Raw genomic sequence first — 20,801 nt, forward strand, 5'->3', positions numbered from 1 at the left:
CTGGCTAAGGCCACGGTGGATCCAGGGACAAACTTAGAGAACTAAGAATGTCAATGAGTTTCCCTCTTCTACTCAGGCCCTCTCCTATCCATGCACTTTGTCTATCTGAGCAGCTAGCACTTGTAAGAAGTGGCCAAAAGGAGGGGAAGCCCCCAGGAAACAAAACTAGGGGTATGCTGTGCCTCTGCCTCCACAGGGGCCCTAACTTTGCTTCCTTAGCCTCTTCACAACCTATGATTTTTCCTTTCACAGGCTCCCCTGGCCACACTGGCTCCACAGCCATGAGCCCGTCAGCGGCCTTGTCCACAGGGAAGCCAATGGACAGCCACTCCAGCTACACAGACACTCCTGTGAGTGCCCCACGGACGCTGAGTGCCGTGGGAACCCCCCTCAATGCTCTCGGCTCTCCATATCGAGTCATCACTTCCGCCATGGGTCCCCCCTCAGGAGCATTGGCAGCCCCTCCAGGCATCAACTTGGTGGCCCCACCCAGCTCTCAGGTAGGTGGCGTTTCTCTTCCAGGCTAGTTTAGCCATCTTCAGACTAAGAGCTTGAGCAGGAGCCACAGGCAAGCATGCTTGGTGTGACCTTGCTGAAGTGTTTAGATTTGCTCTGTAGCCTGCTCTCCTTCAGGACCTCACTGTCTGTGCTTAGGATGGTTGAGAACCAATGATCTAAGGGATGGGAGAAATGGCTCTGCCAGTAAAGTGCTTACCATACAAGCATGAGGAACTGAGTTCAGATCCCCGGCCCCCACAAAAAAAGCAGGGCCTGACCGGATACACCTGTGATCCAAGTGCTGGGAAGGTGGAGACAGGAGGACTCATGAAGGCTTCCTGGTCACTCATGTCAACTTCTGGCCTCAAGACATCCGTGCACACACATGCGTGCTTATGTGTACACACAGAGGGGTACCTAGGCAATGAGATAGCATATGTTTTTGTTAAAGGAACACAGAAATGATCAGGGCAAGTCTTTGCTAAGCATTTTTCAACTGAGAGGGGAAATAGGCAGGCATAGCACATAGACAAATCTAGAACTAGGTGTACATACATACATAGTGTGTGTGAGACAAACAGAAGCCAAGGAGAAACCTTGACCTGAATTCCGAGTGTCTTCTGATGCCATGGAGAAAAGGGGTCTGTACAGCAGAGCTACAGCTTTGTGGAGCCCCAGATGGCCTTGTCTTCTAAGGGTCATGGTTCCCTCCTCTTGGAGTGGTGGGCCACTGCTGCAATAATGCTATATGAAAATATAGTCACTGGCATGCTCCGTGATAAGGAGTACTTACTGTTGGGTGGTGGCGGTGGCGCATGTTTTTAATCCCAGCACTTAGGAGACAGAGGCAGGTGGATCTCTGTGAGTTAGGGCCAGCCTGGTCTATAAAGCAAGTTCCAGGACAGCCAAGGCTGTTACACAGAGAAACCCTGTCTCAACAAAACAAAACAAAACAAAACAAAACACAAAACCACCACCGCCACCATCAATGACAACACCAAAAAACCCACAAAAAACCAAAAAGCAACAAAACAAAACAAAACAAAAAACAGGCCTGGGTTTGGTTCCCGGAGCTCAAATGGTGGTTCACAATGGCCTGTAATTCCCATTCCAGGGGATTCAATACCCTCTCTGGCCTCTACAGATGCTGCACACATGTGAAGTGGATGTACACAGGCAGATAAAGCACACACACACACACACACGCACACACACACACACGCACACACGCACACGCAGACACATGCATGCATGCACACACACATGCACGCACACACATGCACACACATGACAAAAGTTAATAAAAATTCTTTAAAGAAAAACAATTCCTGTCATCAAAAGCTTACAAAAATGAGTATCTACCTTCTGCTCATAATGTCCACATTTCAGAGCGGCCTAACAGCTAGTACCTTGTCTTAGGCAAGGGATCAACAGCTAACCAGGAAATAGTTGTGCATAGCCTTTCCCGTGAGTGCTGTCTTAGATTCTTTTCCTGTTGCTGTGGCAAAATTCCCTGACGGAAACAACTTATGGGAGAAAGGGTTTGTTCTGGCTCATGGTTCTGGGTGACAGTCCATCTTTGTGGGAAGCTGAGATGCTGGCCACATTCCAGCTGTGGTTAAGAAGCTGAGAACAACATGGCCTTTGCACTAGCCCTTAGCTTGCTTTCTCCACTATTACACAGTCCAGTGACCCCTGACTGGGGGGACAGTGCCACCCGTGGTGGCCAGGGCTTTCCATATCAAGGAACACAAGCAAGATGATCCCTCATAAGCACTCGGCCAAAGAAAACTACAGAGATGATTCTGTCACTGGTGGGGAAATAGGCTGTGCCTGTTTTAGTGGGAAGTGTACTGCAAAGGAGCAGCACAAGGGATGTGGGGCACTAGAAGAAGATTTAGGAACAAAAATCCCACTTGCTGTACCGTCCTTTCTCTCTGTAAAAGCCAGGACGCCCCACTCTATTCTTCTGCATACTTGCGGGTGTGGGTAGCATTGATAGACTGTACGATGCTCAGTTTGTCTGCATAAACATTATTATGAACATTTCCATGACAACGTTTCTGATGAGGCTAACATTTATACTCTACTCATAGGTAGAATGGATAAGCCAGTGTACCTACCCTAGGACAGACAGTTTCCATCCAATCACCTGAAGGTCAGATTAGGATTAAAAAGCTGGAAATCCAAATGATTAAGAAAGAACTCTTCTTCCAGATGGCTCCCAGTCCTACAGCCTAGGAGGACAGTGTGTGTGTGTGTGTGTCTGTGTGTGTGTGTGTGTGTGTGTGTGTGTGTGCGTGCGCGCGCATGCGTGCAGACTGTATGTGTGTGCACATGGGTGTGTACTCATTCCTGCTGGTGGGTGAGTGTGGCAGAGGCCATCCAGAAGTCAGTTTTGTGTTTCTCAAAGATTTATTTATTTATTATTATATATACAATGCTCTGCCTGCATGTACACCTGCAGGCCAGAAGAGGGCATCAGATCACATTATAGATGGTTGTGAGGCACCATGTGGTTGCTGGGAATTGAACTCATGACTTCTGGAAGAGCAGTCAGTGCTCCTAACCTCTGGGCCATCTCTCCAGCCCTGTGTTTCTTTCTCAATCATCTCTCAACCTTACTTTCTGAGACAGTGACTTTTGCTGAACCTGAAGTGCCAGCTCTTAGCTAGGCTAGCTGCTCAGTGAGTCCCTAGGATCAGTCAGTCCATCCTCATCCCTAGCCTGGGGGATGGGGTGTCAGATGAACTCCATCACATCTGCAGGCTACGTGAGTATTGGGCACCCAAACCCATGCTTGTATCACCAGCACCTCTCCACTGAACCATTTGTTGCGTCCTGGGCCTGTTTGTATGTAATATTTTCCCGCCTTTGGTCTTGAGCTGACACACTGGCTTTTTCTGGTCCTCAGACTAAAGCATGTCCATCCTTGGAGTTCATTTGCCAACTTACTATGCAGATCCTGTGACTGGTCAGTCTTCAGAACTACGTAGAAACATTTCTTATACCACGTTACCCTGACACCCAGGAAATCTTGTATGGGTGGGTGTTGTTTACATCATGCAGAGAAATCACAGTGTGTTGTGTGAACACACACAAGGGCAAAACCCAAGAGGAGCCCAAGTTGCCCAATCATGGGTGCTAGGGCCTTAGGCTTCGGGTGGCAGTTGGAATGTGGAATAATATGTGCGCCATTCCCTGCCTTTCAGAATGAGTGTGGGTTTGTTCACTTTCTCTTCTAGAAGCACATTCAAGGAAGGGGAGACAAACAAAGCCTGGTAGTTAGAAAGATGCATTGCGGTATATGGGTGAAAGTTGGGGTTGGCAAAGGGTATTGCCATTCATTTAAATAAATGAGTTGTAGTGGCTCCTGCCTATAATCTTAATGCTTGGGAGTCTGAAGCCTACAAGTGCAAGGCCAGCCGGGGAAGCTATATACTGAGTTCAAGGCCAGCCTGAACTACAGAATGAAAACCTGTCTCAGAGAAAACAAGAACATGGGCTGAAAGAGAGCAGAGTTGGTAACAATGCTTGCGGCACAAGAATCACGACCTGAACGCGATCGCCCAAACCCACAGATAAAGCTGGGGGTGCTTGTAACCCCAGCACTGCAGAGGTAGAGATGGGTGGGTCCCTGCGTCTTGGTGGCTGACTAATCTAGTCACACCAGTGACCTGGAGGCCCCAGAGAGAGCCTTCCTCCAAAAACGAGGCAGATAGCTACTGAGCAATAAATACTCTGTAAGGCTGACTTCTGGTCTCCACATATAGGAACACACACACACACACACGCACACACACACACACACACACACACACACACACACAGGCTCACGCGCGCGCATGACTACATACACACAATTAGAAAGTTCATGAATAAATACATTCATAAGTAAAAGCTGTTTGTGAGGAACTAGGATGCATGAGTGCTATTTGATACCACGTTGGTTTGGGGGTGCAAAAGTGCTATTAATTTGACTGAACATTCAAAACAGATTTTTAAAAAACTCTAAGGGATAAACAAGATAATTAAAAATAACAATCATTGTATCTATGAAGACATATAATCCAGGGTAAATTGGGAGAGTGACAGGAAGCAGGCAGCCACCATCTCCCCGAGGCTGCTTTTAGCAATCACCACGGAGTCTCCTGACTAAGCCAAACCTGGCCAAATAAATTCATCTCCACAGGCCGCTATTCCTGGACCATGTGCCTGTACAGAGGGATCGGGGTTGAAAGGTCAGCTGAAAGCTTCGGTCCTGGCCAACTGGGCTGTGTGCAGAGGCTGGGCCAAGTTTGGCTTTGGTAGCTATATTAAGCTTGCCAAGTGCTGGTGAAGCAGCCTCGGACTGCGAGCTGCGCTCTGGGCTTGAGCCTCCGAACCACACGCAACAGAACTTTGCCCAGGTGACGCGCGCCTAAAGGCTTCGGTCTTAGCCACGGGGACTTAGACTCTGAGGCCTTGGGCAGGGACTGTTCCTACATCCTGCCTTCTCTGCTCAGCACTGGGTCTGTGAGAGCTCGCCATGGAAGCAGGCTCTTTCTGTGACCTGTGAGTACAGCTCGGGAGTGTTGGGGGGGAGGAAGTGCTCCATGTGGAAGGGCAGACAGGGTCTCCCGCTCTGCTCTGTTACTCCTCTCTGTGAACTCCTCTGAGTGCACTCTGGGTTTTTGATCTTGAGGGCCAAGGAGAACTGAGCTGGCACGGAGCGGCAGGGACCGTGTGACCTTTCACAAAGCACTTTAGCTGATTTCTGTTTGAGTTTCATTTTCTCTACTGTGGGGCACAAATGCTTGCCCTGATTTTCCTAAAGAGATTTTAATGAACATCAAAGGAAATGTGGATTTGAAAAATGCTTCTTGAGGTCTATAATGCCCTGTGGTAGCCAGAGGATGATATTATTATTATTGTTGTTGTTGTTGTTACTATTATTATTATTATTATTATTATTATTATTATTATTCCTACATGTTATTATTATTCCTACATGATATATATTGTACACCAAACTGATTCTTGATTCAGGTATACCGTGTTGCTGAAAGATTCTAGAGAAGTTTGTTTTAACCAATGTTCACAGAATCATGCCCAATTCTAGGGGCTAAAGATATACACATGCACACAATATTTAAATATATGAAAGAATCATATGCACACATATATGTAAAATACATATACAAGTCATATAGATGACATATAGCATATGATTATATAATATATGATTCAGCCCCTTTTGGGAGCATCTTAGTAGAGAGAATAATTTCTAGACACCAGATATACAGTTGGTACCTGAACACTACATATAGTTATTTAGGCTACATATTTCACTGTGTGTGTTCACACATGTGCACGTGTGTGTTTGCAAAATGCTGTATATTGGTCAGTATAGTTCTGTCAGGCAGACTCTGGAAAGGTCCTACAAATATACGGAATCTCCCTCCTCACTCTCCCCTGCTGACCTGGATGCTACCCCTACTGACTTTATTTTTTCTTTGCTTAGTAATTTATCGACAACTGAGTTCTTACCCTCTCAAACATTTGCATTTTTATAGCAAGTATTTTCACAAAATTGAAAACATTGTAGTTGGAATAGACCCAAAGATTATCCAATCTGATGAGAAAGAGACATCAAACTATAAGATCGTCAAAACAAAGGCATTGCATTCAAGAGTCTAATAATATCCATGTACATTAAAAAAAAAGAATTGGTTAGCTGGGCATAGTAGTGCTCACCTGCAATACCAGTGCTTGGAAGCCAGAGGCAGGAGCATCACTTCAGAGCTAGCCTGGGCTACAGAATGAGACTCTGTCTCAAGAAACAAATAACATTTGGTGAAGTATGTTCAGAGTATAAGAAACCTCAACTTCTTCATAGCTAGGGAACACATGTGTGCATGTGCATCCCTGCACACGCAAGTGCACACACACACACGTATATACACACACATACAATTTGGAAACCACTAATCTAGTTCAGAGAGGAAGAAGCAGTCTCTGCTAAGTGGTAGGACCTGGCCAAGGTCTATAGTTTGGAAGAGCAGGGCCAGACCAGGATCCAGGTGGGAGGCCAGACTCGTTACAAGATTAGAGGTGAGGTCTGTACCCTGGAACAGGGACACCACCCCGAGCCTGGCCTGGGTGGAATAATTGAAGCCAAAGATAGCTCAGAAATGGAGCCAGTGTTCTAAAATGGCTACAGGGAGCTACAACCACTGACAAAATCTGCAGAATAGATGACCCGGTACGCTCCTGCCCAGTTCTCACGGCTTAGCCTGCCTGCGTGCAGTGGCAGGTCAGACCGCCTGCTGATTTTCAGCTCAAAAGTGCGTGTCTCAGCAGAGCTGTCTCTAATGGAATGAGACAGCCAAGGTTCAGGGACTCTGGGGCCAGGCAGCTAATAGGCCAGTATTGACAACAGCTGCCTTCCCCTGCCGGCTGCCTTCCCTTCTCTGCAACAGTGTCTCAGCCCACACAAGCCCCGAGCCAGCCAGAGGGGTGGTGGTGGTGGGGGCGGGGGGAAGGACACTTGTCCTGACCATTTTGTCCCACCATCATCGGACTTCATGACGAAGAGAAGTGGAAGAGAGGCTGCTGACTCAGAATGGGGAGTGAATCACCAGCTGCTCAGGTGAGGCCTCAGAGTCTCTGGCCCGCCAGCTCCAGCTGACAATTAGACCTAGTGTGTAGTGAGTACCATATCTTTCCCCATCCATCCTCTGTCTACAGCAGCCCATTCTTCACTGAGGCTGAGTGTGAAAGCCAGAATCCCTCTGCTCAAAATTGCTAGTGGCCCCTCGTTGCCATCCTCCCAGCTGGGCCATCAGGACTGCAAGACTTCCACCCCTACCTCTCAACATCATCTAGGTCTTTGGGCTTCCTTCCCTTCAGGCCTTCATTCTCAAAGCCTTTACAAATCATTGGCCCACCCACCTCCTATCCATGGGGTCGGGGTGGGGTGGGGGTTGGGGGAGGGTTCATTCCAAGTGCTGCCACTTTCAGGGACGTCTTCCCTGACCTCACAGTGTGTGATTGGTCCTAAACCATCTCACCCAGTTTTACTCAGCAACTCCTTGAGATGGTGCCTGCGTCTTTTTAACTTGTAGAACCTGTACAGTGTTTCTGAATGAACAAAAATGGGAAAACCATGGCAAGACTAATAATGTCTTCATGTGAGAAATGGGGGGGGGGTCTATGGAGATGGCTCAGTGGGTAAGATCACAGGAGGCACAAGCATGAGGATTTGGGTTCAAATCCCTGAGACTCACAAAAGAAGCTGGGTGTGGTTACCCAGGCACCTGCAGTCCCAGCCTTGTGTGGGATGGAGACAGGAGGATTGCTGAAGGTTACTTGCTACTAGCCAAGCTCCAGGCTGAGCAAAAGACCCTGTCTCAAGAGGATAAAGGTGAAATAATTGAGAAGGACGCTTGACATCTTTCTCTGGCCTCTGCATATGCACAGGCATGCACACCTGAGTAGTTCATTACACGTATACCCCCACATCCCTGTTCAGAATAAAAATAGGAAGACCTCCTCGGGTTGTCGCAAAGACCTACAGTATTAGTTAGCATTGATTGAGCTTCTTGTAGGTGGTCACAACACACTGGCCCCTCATGATTCTGTGTTCACCGCAGGCTGCAGCTGCAGAGCTAGGGGGTGTGTGGGAGGCAGGGGGCTGGCGCTGTCTTCGTGAGATGATGAACCTTGCTCCTAGGATCTTTCTTGGCCACCGGAGGATTTGGAGACAAGACTGTGATCAATTATAAGGCTCCCTCTTCGGCAGTGATTCTCAACCTGTGGGTGTTGACCCCCTTACGGACACGTCAGACGACCCTTTCACAGATATCCCGCATACCAGATATTTACGTTACAACTCCTAGCAGAAGCAAAGCTACAGTTATGAAGTAGCAATGGAAATGATTTTATAGCTGAGGGGCAGCGGTAACCACAACACGACTGTATTAAAGGGTCGCAGCATGGTGAAGGTTGAGAACTGTTGCTCTTTGGTTTCATCTGGTGTAACGGATCCATTTTATGGATCCGAGTGTTAATTTATATGCTTGTGAGGCATTTGGGAAAAGTCGTTCCCTAGAAATCACACTGTCACGATTTACACCATGCCATGGATTCTTCACCTACAAATGTACATTAGCATCGTCAATGAAATGATAGAATCCTCATGGCAGGAGCCTTCATCAGACCCCCCCTATGAGGACATCCAGGCACCAGCACTGGCAGCATTTTCTCTGGAAGCTCCCAGGTGCAGAACCTCCTCGCTATGCTACACAGCGGTAGAGTGAGAAACTGGGCATGGGCTCAGAGAGCCTGGGAAAGGGATTACCTCACCACACCTTTTCATCCATCATGCGAATTAGCAAACTATTCACAGACTTTAACCCAGAGCCTTTGTCTGTCTCCCATACTCAATAAATATTTGCTTAGTGCATAAAAAAGCTAGTGGTTTTGAAAGGACCCAACTCAGGTCTATTGTGGGTTATGGTTTACTGATCATTCTTCCTATACCAAAGCCCCAGGAGAGGGGAGAAGCCCTACCCGTGGGTCAGTTTGCACTTACAGTTACATGGCCATACAACATAATTCAAAATTCAGGGACATCAAGGAGAGCCAGGGGACCCTGTGTTAGCCCTCAAAAAGCTTCCTGATCTTTCCAGTGGATACACATGTGTCAGCTTGTACCACCTTCCTTTCTATCAAGTTGCCTATTTTTTTTCCTCTCTCTCTTCTTTCCTCCCTCCCTCCCTCCCCTCTTTGTGTGTGTGTGGGCGCGCGCGCGCATGCGTGTGTGTGTGTGTGTGTGTGTGTGTGTGTGTGTGTGTGCATGTTTGAAAATTCACATGTGTGAGCACCTATGCCTACAGAGGCCAGAGGACAACTTCACTTATTCTTCAGGTGTCATCCACATCTGCCTGTCTTGGCTTTCTCCTCCCCTTCCCCCCTCCTCTTCTTCTTCCTCCTCCTCTTCTTCTTCCCTTCCTCCTCTTCCTCCTTCTCCTCTTCTCCCCTCCTCCCCTTCTTTTGAGGTTGGTCTTTCATTGGCCTAGAACCTGCTGCTCTGGTTAGGCCATCCATCCAGAGAGGCTCACGGATCCATGTCATTCCCCAAGCTCTGGGATTCTGAGCACATGCCACCACATTTTGGCTTTAAAAAGATGGACTCTAGAGATTTTACTCAGATCCCCACACTTGCACTTCACCTACCGAGCCATCTCTCCAGCCCCTTAAGGAGAGCAAACATCTTTGAAGATCAAGATACAGACCTTCCATATTTTATATCTCCCTTTGCCTAGCTGAGAGCACCGCTGTGTACCCACTGGCGTGGGCACAGAGCTTGCGTGCCTCTGTTTCTGACTGGATGCCTGCCTCGGATTTATTTAAGGCAGGATTTATTCTGATGACCACAGATCTCCGACGCCTCCTCAAGGGCACCAGGATAAGTGGGGAGGAAATGTCCACTTTTGACAAGGGTTGAGGACCAGGAGAGGCAAGCTGACCTACCTATTCAGACATCCATAAACACCAGCTCCATGCTGGGGGGGAGGGGGCGGAGCTTACCAGGCATTGCGGAGGATCTATTTGGGCTGTACAGATTTTGTATTTTCATGGGAAGATAATTTCTTAGTTACAACCAGGTTCAAAAGAAAGACCTGGAGCATTCTGCCGTTTTGCTGCTTCTCGGTGACTTGAGCACTGGGGCTAGCGGCTTCAGTTAGCTCACAGAGCATAGGGATGAACCATGTCCCTGTCCCTGCTCTTCCATTTTATCACAAATGGCTAAACTTGCACTTTTATTTGCCCATGTATCTCAGAGCCCTGTGGGAATGTCCAATGGTTGACTAATGAATGGACTTGCTTTTTTTTTTTTAATTGGTGTGTGAGGGTTGCATTCTCTCTCTCTCTCTCTCTCTCTCTTAGAGTCTGCATGTCTTGCCTGAGGGCCATAGCTCCTCCCGGTGTACTTCTGAATCTTCAATCAGTAGTTGATAAAAAATTTAAAATAGCGCAGCTGCCATTGTCCTCAGTGTGCAGCTTAGCTCAAGAAAAACAGACGCATAAGAGGAAGAAACACGCACAGCCTAGTAGAGTGTGCTGTGGTGCTGGGGTTATGTTTTAGCTCCTAGAAATAATTTCTTTCATCTTGTGTACTTGTCCCATGGCCTTGCATTCATGTCACAGATGAGCAGTTTGGGGAAGTCTGTACTCGGAAGTGACGTCTTGAAATGGAGCTAATCTCACATGCACATCCATTGCAGAAGGCCTGGGGGATTGGGTTTACCCTGCCTGTGTCTTAGTCTTCCTTTTTGTTGGTTTCTCTTGCAGTTAAATGTGGTCAACAGTGTCAGCAGCTCCGAGGACATTAAGCCTTTACCAGGTCTGCCTGGGATTGGAAACATGAACTACCCATCCACCAGCCCGGGGTCTCTGGTGAGACACATCTGTGCTATCTGTGGGGACAGATCCTCAGGTACGGGTCCCGTGCGACAGAGTCACTCCCCTGATCAATACGAGTACTGTTCTCAGTGAAACAAAAGGACACTTTATAGTGGTCCAGCTTGAGGCCTGGCCTAGAGGTTTCAGTTATGGGGTCCAGAGCTTGCAGTCTTGATGATGCTAAAATAATTTTTTTTTTCAGCTTGAAGGATTAGCATCATTGGAAATGTTTGAGACTCTCTTTGGAGTGACAAAATTGGGTCCATGTCTGGGATTAAGAAGCTGTGATGATCAAATATCCCATATTAGATTTTGTTTAATTTTTTAAAAAGTTATTTTCATAATCATAAAGTATCCCAAATAAATACTTATAAAATCAATATAAAATTGGAAGACTCACAAAAGAACAAAGAGAAAGTAAAACATTTTACGTAATATCACCATGAAGGAGAAACTCTTTAATATTTGAGCATATTTAGTTTTATCTTTTTATAACATGCTAGATTTTTTTTAGCATGCCTTTATGGGAAAAATATTTCATTGGCTTATCCTCTTCCATTTTGCCAAAACTGCTTCTTTCTTAAGTTTTTTCTCTTCTTCTCTGTTCTTTCTGCTCTGACTTCTTTCCCCATCAGTTTTAACACATTTGAGTCTCTAAAGAATGAGAAAGACAAGTGTGCTGGTGCTGGCTCATAATATCAGTACCCAGTGGTTGTTGGGCTGGAGAGATGGCTCAGTGGTTAAGAACACTTACTGTTCTTCCAAAAGACCTGGGTTGGATCTCCAGCACCATATGGCAGCTCATAACTGTCTGTAATTCCAGCTTCAGAGGAGCTGACCGTGTCAGTTAAACCAAGGGTCTTCTGGGTAATATATGGCAATTAAACACCTTTTTATTTATTATGTACAGCAAAATATTGAGCTGAAGTGGGATATTTCCTTATCAAAATCCAAGAGTTGCTTTGACAAATGCCAATAAAACCTAAGGCCAGGAATCTTCTAATGATGCTGTCTTAGGTTAGTGATACAGGGGGCGGCACAAAGCAAGGCCACTTACTCTTACCTTGGATCCTGTGATTCAGCTTGCATCCTTTGGGAGTTGTTATTCGTGCTTAGGAGATATGGCTGTTTCCTTAGGGGGTGGTCACAGTCTTCTTTGCAATGAAAATTCTGAGTAAATGCAAGAATGGTCTGTGGAATGTTCTCTCGTAAACAGGCAAGCACTACGGTGTGTACAGCTGTGAAGGTTGCAAAGGTTTCTTCAAAAGAACCATCAGGAAAGACCTCATCTACACGTGTCGGGATAACAAAGATTGCCTCATTGACAAGCGCCAGCGTAACCGCTGCCAATACTGTCGCTACCAGAAGTGCCTGGTCATGGGCATGAAGAGGGAAGGTGAGGTGCCCCGCTGCTCCCCTCTACTCAGGGAAAGCAGGTTGCATGCAAAGAGCTGTGAAGACAGAAGCACAAGAAAGAGCCAGGCTGCACTGCACTCTGGGAGGGAGATGTCTGATGTGGAAGTTAAGATGAGTCTGGGTACCACAACTGTCAAGGTTTACCTCCAGAGCTCAAAGGGCAAGAGACATGTCTTCCTCCATCATCTCTCTTCTCTGGGAGCCCAAGGACAGGTGCCCATGCAGGGCCCTCTCTATTTCTTGGCCGGTTAATGGGCATCTGGTCTCGGACATTTCTGAGGCTTTATGGCATGCGGCACCAAGGGACATCAGACTGACCTTCTTGCTCTAATCACAGGGCTCCGTGGAGGGAGAACTGTAGGTTTGTTGTGGCCCTCTGGGATTTATAGCTTTGCTCTGCTATAAATCCATTCATGTTGTCATTGTCTTCGGTGTTTGTGGATTTACAGGTCTGACAGACTGGCCTTCTCAGTCCCATAGAGTGTCACTGTGCCTTTAAGTGGCTTCATCTCCTAATTTATAGTGTGAGTTGGTGGGGTATGCTTATGTCAGGAGGGAAACGAATCTGAAAGTGCAGTGTTTTTTCCTTCTTCCTGTTCTTGTTTCAAGATCGAAAGTCATCTTGCTAAGTAACAGAAATAAATTGAAATGGGCAGCCAATTAAGTAGAGCACTTTGTGCAGGTGCCTGGTGTTAGTGGGAAATCTTAGTGCTTGTTCAGAAAGGATTCCAGCCCTTGCAGGTAGGAGCGACTATTTGAGTGGGCTCCCTCAATGCCTCTTGTTGTGAGATTGAGGAAGTCTGCAGGTCCTTGAGCCTATGGGTAGCGGGAATGCCATCACTAAGGAAACATGGCAGGAGAAGGGTACATTTTGGAGTCACTCAATCAGCAGGAAGCAGCTCACAGATGGACAGAAAGACCCTGAGAGACAAGGGCCATCCCATGCTGCCTCCCTACATTTTCCTTGCCTCTCTGCGGCATTCCTTGGAGAGACAGCAGTGTGAGCAAAGTGTCTGAGTCAAGCCATTGCCCCTCAAAACATCATTAAGAGAAAATGGGAGACCCTTGCTGTGGCTTCAAGGCTGTGTATGGTATAGTCACCCTCTTGTCCTGCTAGTTTGGCCTGTCCCAGTGCCATGGAGGCCATGTGGAAGGTCCTTTAGTGGGCTCTGGAGATAGCCAGCCTGGGTGCCTATGCTGGTACAACCACCTCTTAGCTTTTGGCTTCTGAGAGGTTGTCTAATTTCTCTGTGGTCCATAGGTCCTCACAGAGTCATTGGAAGGGGTTCAATGGGATGTAATAATCTATATTAAGCATTGTGTATAGGATATAGCTTCTGATGCAGAAAGTTCCCCATTAATGTTGGTTACTGGAGAACCTGAAAGCACACTGTTTACATGTGAGTGGACAAAGCCTGAAAAGCCAGAGTATGGTGCTATTTTGACCAGACAGTGTCCTGAATGTATCAGGACGTATGTTGTGGCCGGGAGCAGAGGATATCTGCCAGGTGGCATATCCTCCAATAACCATATGTTGCTTCAATTTGCAGTTCTAACAGGAGGAGAGAGTAGCCAGCTCTTACCCAGTTAATGGCAAAATTGGAATTGGAACCTAATTCCCTGAAGCCAAGGCTCTTTGAAGCTTCAAGGTTGTTTTTCCCTGAGTGTTACGAGTCTCTTAGAAGAGTCGACTGGGGATCACAGAAGGAACTTGATTCGGTTTGCTTCCTCTGTTCACTTGTTTTAATTTTTAACTTTTAGATCAGGTCAAATAGAAATGTATTAATTTCTTAAAGATAAGTGAAAGAACATTCAACTTCAGGCAGAAAATCTGGCTGAGAGAAAAATATGCACTATAGTTCCCACATGTCACTGGACAATGATGGATGGAGTGAATTGAAAAAGAACAAGAGAAGAAGGGAAACAGAGAGAGAGAGAAAGAGATAGAGATAGATAGATAGAGAGAGAGAGAGAGAGAGAGAGACAGAGACAGAGACAGAGAGGGGAAGGGCCCAGGTAGAGACACAAGCCCACAGGGGAGAAGACAAAGGGAATGGAGAAATAAATATTGTGTTGAAACGTTTACAACACCGCTGCACAACACCATCGCTACCTGATAGGGGTTATTCGTGGTGGCTTTTAGGCCTCTTCTCTGCTTGGCCTTGAGAAAGAGCGCTCATCACTCACAAGGGAGACTCAGCCTGCTGCTCCAGGTCCAGCCCTGATTCAGACTGCCTCTGTGGCCTGTAACTCCCTCACAGGATAAGGGATCCTCACCTCCTTCCCCCTCCCGCCCCCCCCCCCCCCCCCCCCCCCCCGCAAGGCTGGGAGCAGGGAGGGAGAGACCTGGAGGAGAGGCTACTTGGAAATGTGCTTTACCAAGTTAGAATAGAATTTGCTGTTTTGAGAGATAAGAACTGTCTTCTAGTATTGAGTCCTGCACATTGCCGCGGGGACTGAACTGGAAGCAGCCGCCTTCTAGATAGATAGGAGCCCAACAGTGTAGGGTCTGCCTTACATCCTGATGTGTGGGGCCCAAGGATTCTTCTGAGAGGTAGAGCGAACTTTGATGAAAATCCCAAGTTTGGAGAAGGCTGCAGAAACTCGAGCCTATACCTTTGCCCTCCGCGCCGCCGCCCCCCCCCCCCCCCATGAAATCAGTGCACATTCTGAAATGTCTTCTAGGTGACAGCCCTCCACCCCTTCACTTACCAAATTCCCACAGCCGGCTCCCTGAAGATCGTCCCTGACAAGTCGGATCAGGTGATGCTGTGTTCAAGCTGGTGCACAGGGGGCCTACCTAATGGGACGTGAATACCAGGGCTGATGCATAGGATCTGACAAGGGGAGTTTTTACAGTGATGGGCTTTATCCTTAACTGTTACGTGGTCACAGCCTATCAGAGGCAGCAGCATAGGAAGGATGACAAACAGAGGGGAAAGCAAGGAGACCGGTAGCTTCCTGAGAAGGGATTAACAAGGGACTGGAGGTCTGTGAAGCTAAAACAGCTAGCTTAAGAGGGGTTTGACCATGCACTGTAAACAATATGTCTAAAGACCCCCACCTCTGCATCAACAAGGAAACACCTTCACTGTCTTCATTCCGTCTGTCAGCATTATGATATCCCTGGTTCAATAATGCCACAACGAGTCTCCTTTGATACAGGAGAAATCTTGAGGCTTAATGTACGTAACTGTCCCACACTGGTCCTTGGCACTCTGTAACCTCTGTCGGTCTTGCCACATGCCAGCCGTGCAGGAAGAAAGGCAGAGGAGCCGGGAGCGAGCCGAGAGTGAGGCGGAATGTGCCAACAGTGGCCACGAAGACATGCCCGTGGAGAGGATTCTAGAAGCCGAGCTTGCTGTGGAACCAAAGACAGAATCCTATGGTGACATGAGCATGGAGAACTCGGTATGCTCTCTTAAGTCGCCATCCAGCTTCTGTTTCTTGGGCGGGGCTGCAGGCAACAGAGAGGCATTTTAGAGTCTCAGGACCTCATAGAAATTTGTTCTTTTTTTTTTTTTTTTTTTTTTTCCAGACAAATGACCCAGTTACCAACATATGCCATGCGGCTGACAAGCAGCTCTTCACCCTTGTTGAGTGGGCCAAACGCATACCCCACTTCTCAGACCTCACCTTGGAGGACCAGGTCATTCTGCTCCGGGCAGGTAAAGCAGCAGAGTCCTCTTGCCCTGAGACAATCCCCTGGGATGTTATTTTGAAATGACCTGTGGGGCCCTAAAAGGAGCAACTTGCAATTGTTACATTTTCCTTGAGTTCACTATGTAGCCCAGGCTAGACTTGCACTCTGCTTCTGTCTCCCAAGCACTGAGATTAAATGTGTGTGCCACTGTGTCAGGCCTTCATTTCATGTCCTTTACCAACTTGTAAATTTAATGGTGCTATCCCTAGGACTTCATTCCCAAATGAATGGGAGTTTCCCAAATGAAACTCATGAAGGAGTAGGGCTTTTCCTCCAGGTAAATGTTCCTGCAGTTTTATAATTTATATTTAATTTCAAAGACTCATAAAGGAGAGATAAACATGTTTTTGGTTTAGATCGCAAGTGGGGCATGAGAAAAAGACTTGTGAGAGAGCAGGTGATGTTTATCCCCTTAGAAGTTGAACCACCATGTGGGGGAGATTGGTTATTAAGCAGCTGAAAAACATCCTTGAACAAATGCTGAGAGAAGGTATAAATGTGAGCCAGAAACAAGAGGCGGGGCCTTTGGAGACTTGGGATAGTTTTGGCTGTTCATTGCTCTACTTTGAGATGCTCGAGGGAAGGCTTTGGGGTTCTGGGCTCCGGCTGAGGTTCTGGGTTCTGGTTGCTCCAGGTTCCAGCAGAAGAAATCCTGCGGACTTTGCCAAGAGAATTGCTCCTTGGAACTGATATCCTTATGGTTTGATTATTGTATTCTTTAATCTTGTTTTCCTATTGCTTAGGTTAGTCGGGTTATTAGTGAGGTATTCTTGGGTAAGAAAATTGAGCCTATAAGCTTATAAACCACTATAAAAGATAATCTGAAGCAGAATCTTATAACTATAATAAGACTGGTAAACAGAGACATCCCCACTTCACAGGTAAAATAAGAAAGCCAGAGATTTCAGGGGCTGGGGGGATGGCATGGAGGTGGGGTAAAACTGTTCGCTGTACAAGCATAAGGAAATATGATCCCCAACATATGTGTGGACAGAAAAGTTGGATGTGATTGTGTGTTCCTGTCACCCAAGCTTTGGAGGTTAGGAGTGGCACGGAGATGGAAGAATTTCGAGGGCTTGCTGTCCAGCCAGCCTAGCTGAAAAACAGCAAGCTGCAGGTTCAGTGAGGTTCAGTTCTCTATCCTGAGAGTAAGAGAGAAGATTGATAGAGTAGGAATGCTGAGTGTTCTTCTCTGGCCTCCATGCCTGCACATACACATGTGTATATATATATGTACACATACACACGTATGTGCGCGCACACACACACATACACACACACATGCATGCATAGACAAAGCCAGAAATTTCTGCTTAGGTCTGTTATCTGGAGTTCAAGGCTTCCTTCATTCTAAGATTCTCTGTGCTACAATCTTGTGTCTCATTTCTAGGACACCGCAATCTGCCGACACCTGCCATGGCTCCTCTTTGTCACAGAGCCATCAGGGAACTTTCACGAGGATCGGCTGAGCATTGGGAACTAGTCCACTCATGCATCCCTGTTGGATGACGAGTGACCATTGAGTATCCACTGAAAGCTACATACTGTGCTGTTGTTATAGATAACACCAAAGCAATAGAGCTAGGTTGTCACATCCCGGGGCAGAGACTACAACGTACAGTCACTGTATCCATCATTCTGCTAATGGTGACTATCGTCCGGGAAAGCTTCAATTCATATTAGTTGACACCAATGACCAAAAAGGTTCCTGTACTCAAGCTGTCATTTTAGGCTGCATCTAAGAAACTGCAGGGGCACATGCAGAGCCATGGGAGTCAGGAAACTCTAGCTTTATCTTCTCTCTTGTCACTAATTACATGTGTCACCTTGAGCTAGGTCTTAACCTCCCAGGATGATTCTCAGTGCTGCTCTCACCACATGGGATGAGAAGCCATGCATCGCATAGTGCAGTTCTCTGGGAGGTAGGAATATGGTTACTTTCCCCACAAGGTCTCTTCTCTATGCTTGCAGGGTGGAATGAATTGCTGATCGCCTCCTTCTCCCACCGCTCAGTTTCTGTCCAGGATGGCATCCTGCTGGCCACAGGCCTCCACGTCCACAGGAGCAGTGCTCACAGTGCCGGTGTTGGCTCCATCTTTGACAGGTTATGATTCCCTTCTGTTTCCAGGACTTGCACCTGGTGTGTCTATGCACATGTGTATGTATACACATTTCTCTCTTCTTCTTCTTCTTCTTCTTCTTCTTCTTCTTCTTCTTCTTCTTCCTCCTCCTCCTCCTCCTCCTCCTCCTCCTCCTCCTCCTCAACCTCCTCCTCCTGTTTGTCCTCCTCCTCCTCCTACTCTTCCTCCTCTCCCTCTATGTAATACTGGTGTCCAAAAGGCAACCCAGTCAGGAGCACATAACTAAATCAAAACCACATTTTATTTAGACTGAGACAAATGTCTCTTTCTATGGCTCAGGCTAGGCTCAAGCTTGGGTAATCCCTCTGCTTCAGCCTCCTGAGTACTGGGATCATAGGTATGAGCCCAGTTTACAGATACAATAAAGCACAGGAAAATATAAATCTAAAGATTGAGAGAGGGATTTTTGGCAAAGGTGATGACAATAAAATAGAACCAGTCAGAGGCCAGCATCATTGCCTGGCAGACGCTTTCCTCACGCTTTCTAGTCAGGCAGATCATTGGCATCAGCTAGTAAAGCTGTAGGTGGGGAGGGAGAGGAGTGTACCCAGGGGCCAGGGGTGGAGAAAGGGTCTGGGGTCCATCTTCAAGAAGCTTGGCATGTTCTGGAGTCTTTCTCTCTGAAATACAGACCTCTAGGCTATGGTAGGAGCATGCTCAGTTAGAAAGTGACATCATAACAGAGTTCACTCCCTTAAATGCACTAAGATACATTTAAAAAATAAATAATAATATAAATATAGCATAGTGTATATATTTTATATATAAGTAGATTTCTAACATGAGGTTAATAGAATGGGCCACTGGTAAAGAAAAAGAAAAAGCTGAAAATAGCCCCTTTATCAAGTTCCAGGACCCAGAGCCCTTTTCCCTCCATCATAGATGGTCTTTTCAGGAGACACACATGCTTAGCTTAGATGTGTCAACTTCTTCCCTGCCCCTTTCTATGATGTTCTCAAGAACCTCCATGGTTCCTAGAGATGTTTGCCCTTGTATCTGTGCTGCCTTCTGTGGGTTCTTCTACGTGTACAGTGCCCTGGCGTGGCTTTTCCTGCTGCGCTTCTCATTTGCAAGTCTGCGATGCCTTTCTGTTCCCTGCTGGGAGGCCATTGCTTCCTCGCTGGTGAGTTCTGGAGGCAGTTAGTCACTGGGCTTTTCCATGTAGCTGCCAGGTTCACACTGGCTTCTTCATCTACACTGTAAGTTCCTTAGGATGAAGGACTTCATCATCTTCATCCCTGTACCCTAGGGAACCGAGATGCTGACCACAAGCAGCACCTAGAAACTGAGTTGGCCTGAGTCTGCCTGTCACAAGTATTGGTGGCATCCATCTTGTTGGTCCTTGACCTGGAACTCAACACTCCTCTCTTTCCCTGTCTTTGTTTCCCGAGAACAGAGTCCTCACGGAACTGGTTTCCAAGATGAAGGACATGCAGATGGATAAGTCGGAGCTGGGGTGCCTGCGAGCCATCGTGCTCTTTAACCCAGGTGACTTCTGTTTCACGCCAGCCCTTGGGCGCGGGGCAGCCCTCTCTCGAGGTTGACCTCTGGGGCTCTGATGCTGTTTGCTCCCTGCCCCAGTACCTCCAAGCTCAGCTGAGGCAGCAGTCTGAGCTCAGAACCTGTCAGAGTATTTAGTCTTCTCTTCATTGCCTCTCCTTTCCAGAGCCACCCTCAAAGTATTTTAACTGCGTGTAGAGTTTTATTGCGTAGAGGCATCTGGGCAAAATGAGAAATGACAGTGACTCACTGTGAAAGAGAAGGAGGAGGGAACCAGTGGTCAGATTCTGGGTATAGCTCTAGGTAAAGTCGCTAGGATCTACCGGTGAATGGGATGTAGGGTGTGGAAGTAAGACAGGGGTCAAATATGTCTCAGGGGGTGTTTTGTTTCCCTGACTAAACACAGAAATGGAATGCCCACTCATTGGACACCGGTATAACTTCAGCATGTTCTAAGGGTGAGTGGGTTGTGACCAGGATTTTATCTTTGCACAATGAACTTGGATAGTAGGTATCCATGGGAATTGACTTCCTAAGAGAAGCCAGGACCAAAGGTATATAAAGACATACAGGCGAGAGCTGCCTACCTCTCTGCCTGAATTGGGAGGCAGCCACGATGGGACATCAGTTGTGAGCAAAGTCAGCGGAGAAGAGGGCTTGCGGGGGGGGGGGGCTGAAAATCTCACAAGCTGGCTGGAGAAAGAACTGTCAGCGGAGCCAAGTGTGTGGTCATCGGGAGGGGAGTGGCATCTCAGAAGTCCAGGGGCAAAATGATCCAAGAGGAGAGAGTGAGGAACTTCATCAAACGCTGCTGCGCATGCCTAGTCTTCTGAAGTAGGACGTGACGTGACGTGACGTAACGTACATGCGTGCCTTGGTCCAAGATTAGGTACCTGGGATGCAGGCCAGGCGTAGGTTTAGTTTTCATACCCCGTCTTACCACTCAGCCAACATGTAGAAAGCATCCAGTAAGTATGTGAATATCACTTTTCTCGGCAGGCCTGAGTAAAACTAACCTCTCGTTAAGTCAGAACAGGGTTTCTTTCTCTATTAACAATTTAAAATCCTCAGGACCGAGAGTTTGTTAGGAAAAC

General features: G+C 47.2%; 1 protein-coding gene across 2 annotated transcripts in view; it reads left to right on the plus strand.

The window, feature by feature from the left end:
• The window catches only part of Rxrg (retinoid X receptor gamma), a 41,719-nt gene that overhangs the window by 14,402 nt on the left and 6,516 nt on the right, over positions 1-20,801 (plus strand). Inside the window, exons 2-8 of one of the 2 annotated variants that reach the window (XM_051147794.1) lie at positions 253-500; positions 10,837-10,981; positions 12,164-12,343; positions 15,614-15,774; positions 15,902-16,031; positions 18,038-18,170; positions 19,604-19,695. In XM_051147794.1, the coding sequence (XP_051003751.1) occupies positions 253-500; positions 10,837-10,981; positions 12,164-12,343; positions 15,614-15,774; positions 15,902-16,031; positions 18,038-18,170; positions 19,604-19,695 (1,089 nt within the window). Of the gene's footprint in view, positions 1-252; positions 501-4,810; positions 5,053-10,836; positions 10,982-12,163; positions 12,344-15,613; positions 15,775-15,901; positions 16,032-18,037; positions 18,171-19,603; positions 19,696-20,801 lie in introns of those variants that run through there. The other variant, XM_051147795.1, reaches the window with a different exon arrangement.

This window comes from Acomys russatus, chromosome 6 (assembly GCF_903995435.1).
Source record: "Acomys russatus chromosome 6, mAcoRus1.1, whole genome shotgun sequence".
Lineage (NCBI taxonomy): Eukaryota > Metazoa > Chordata > Mammalia > Rodentia > Muridae > Acomys > Acomys russatus.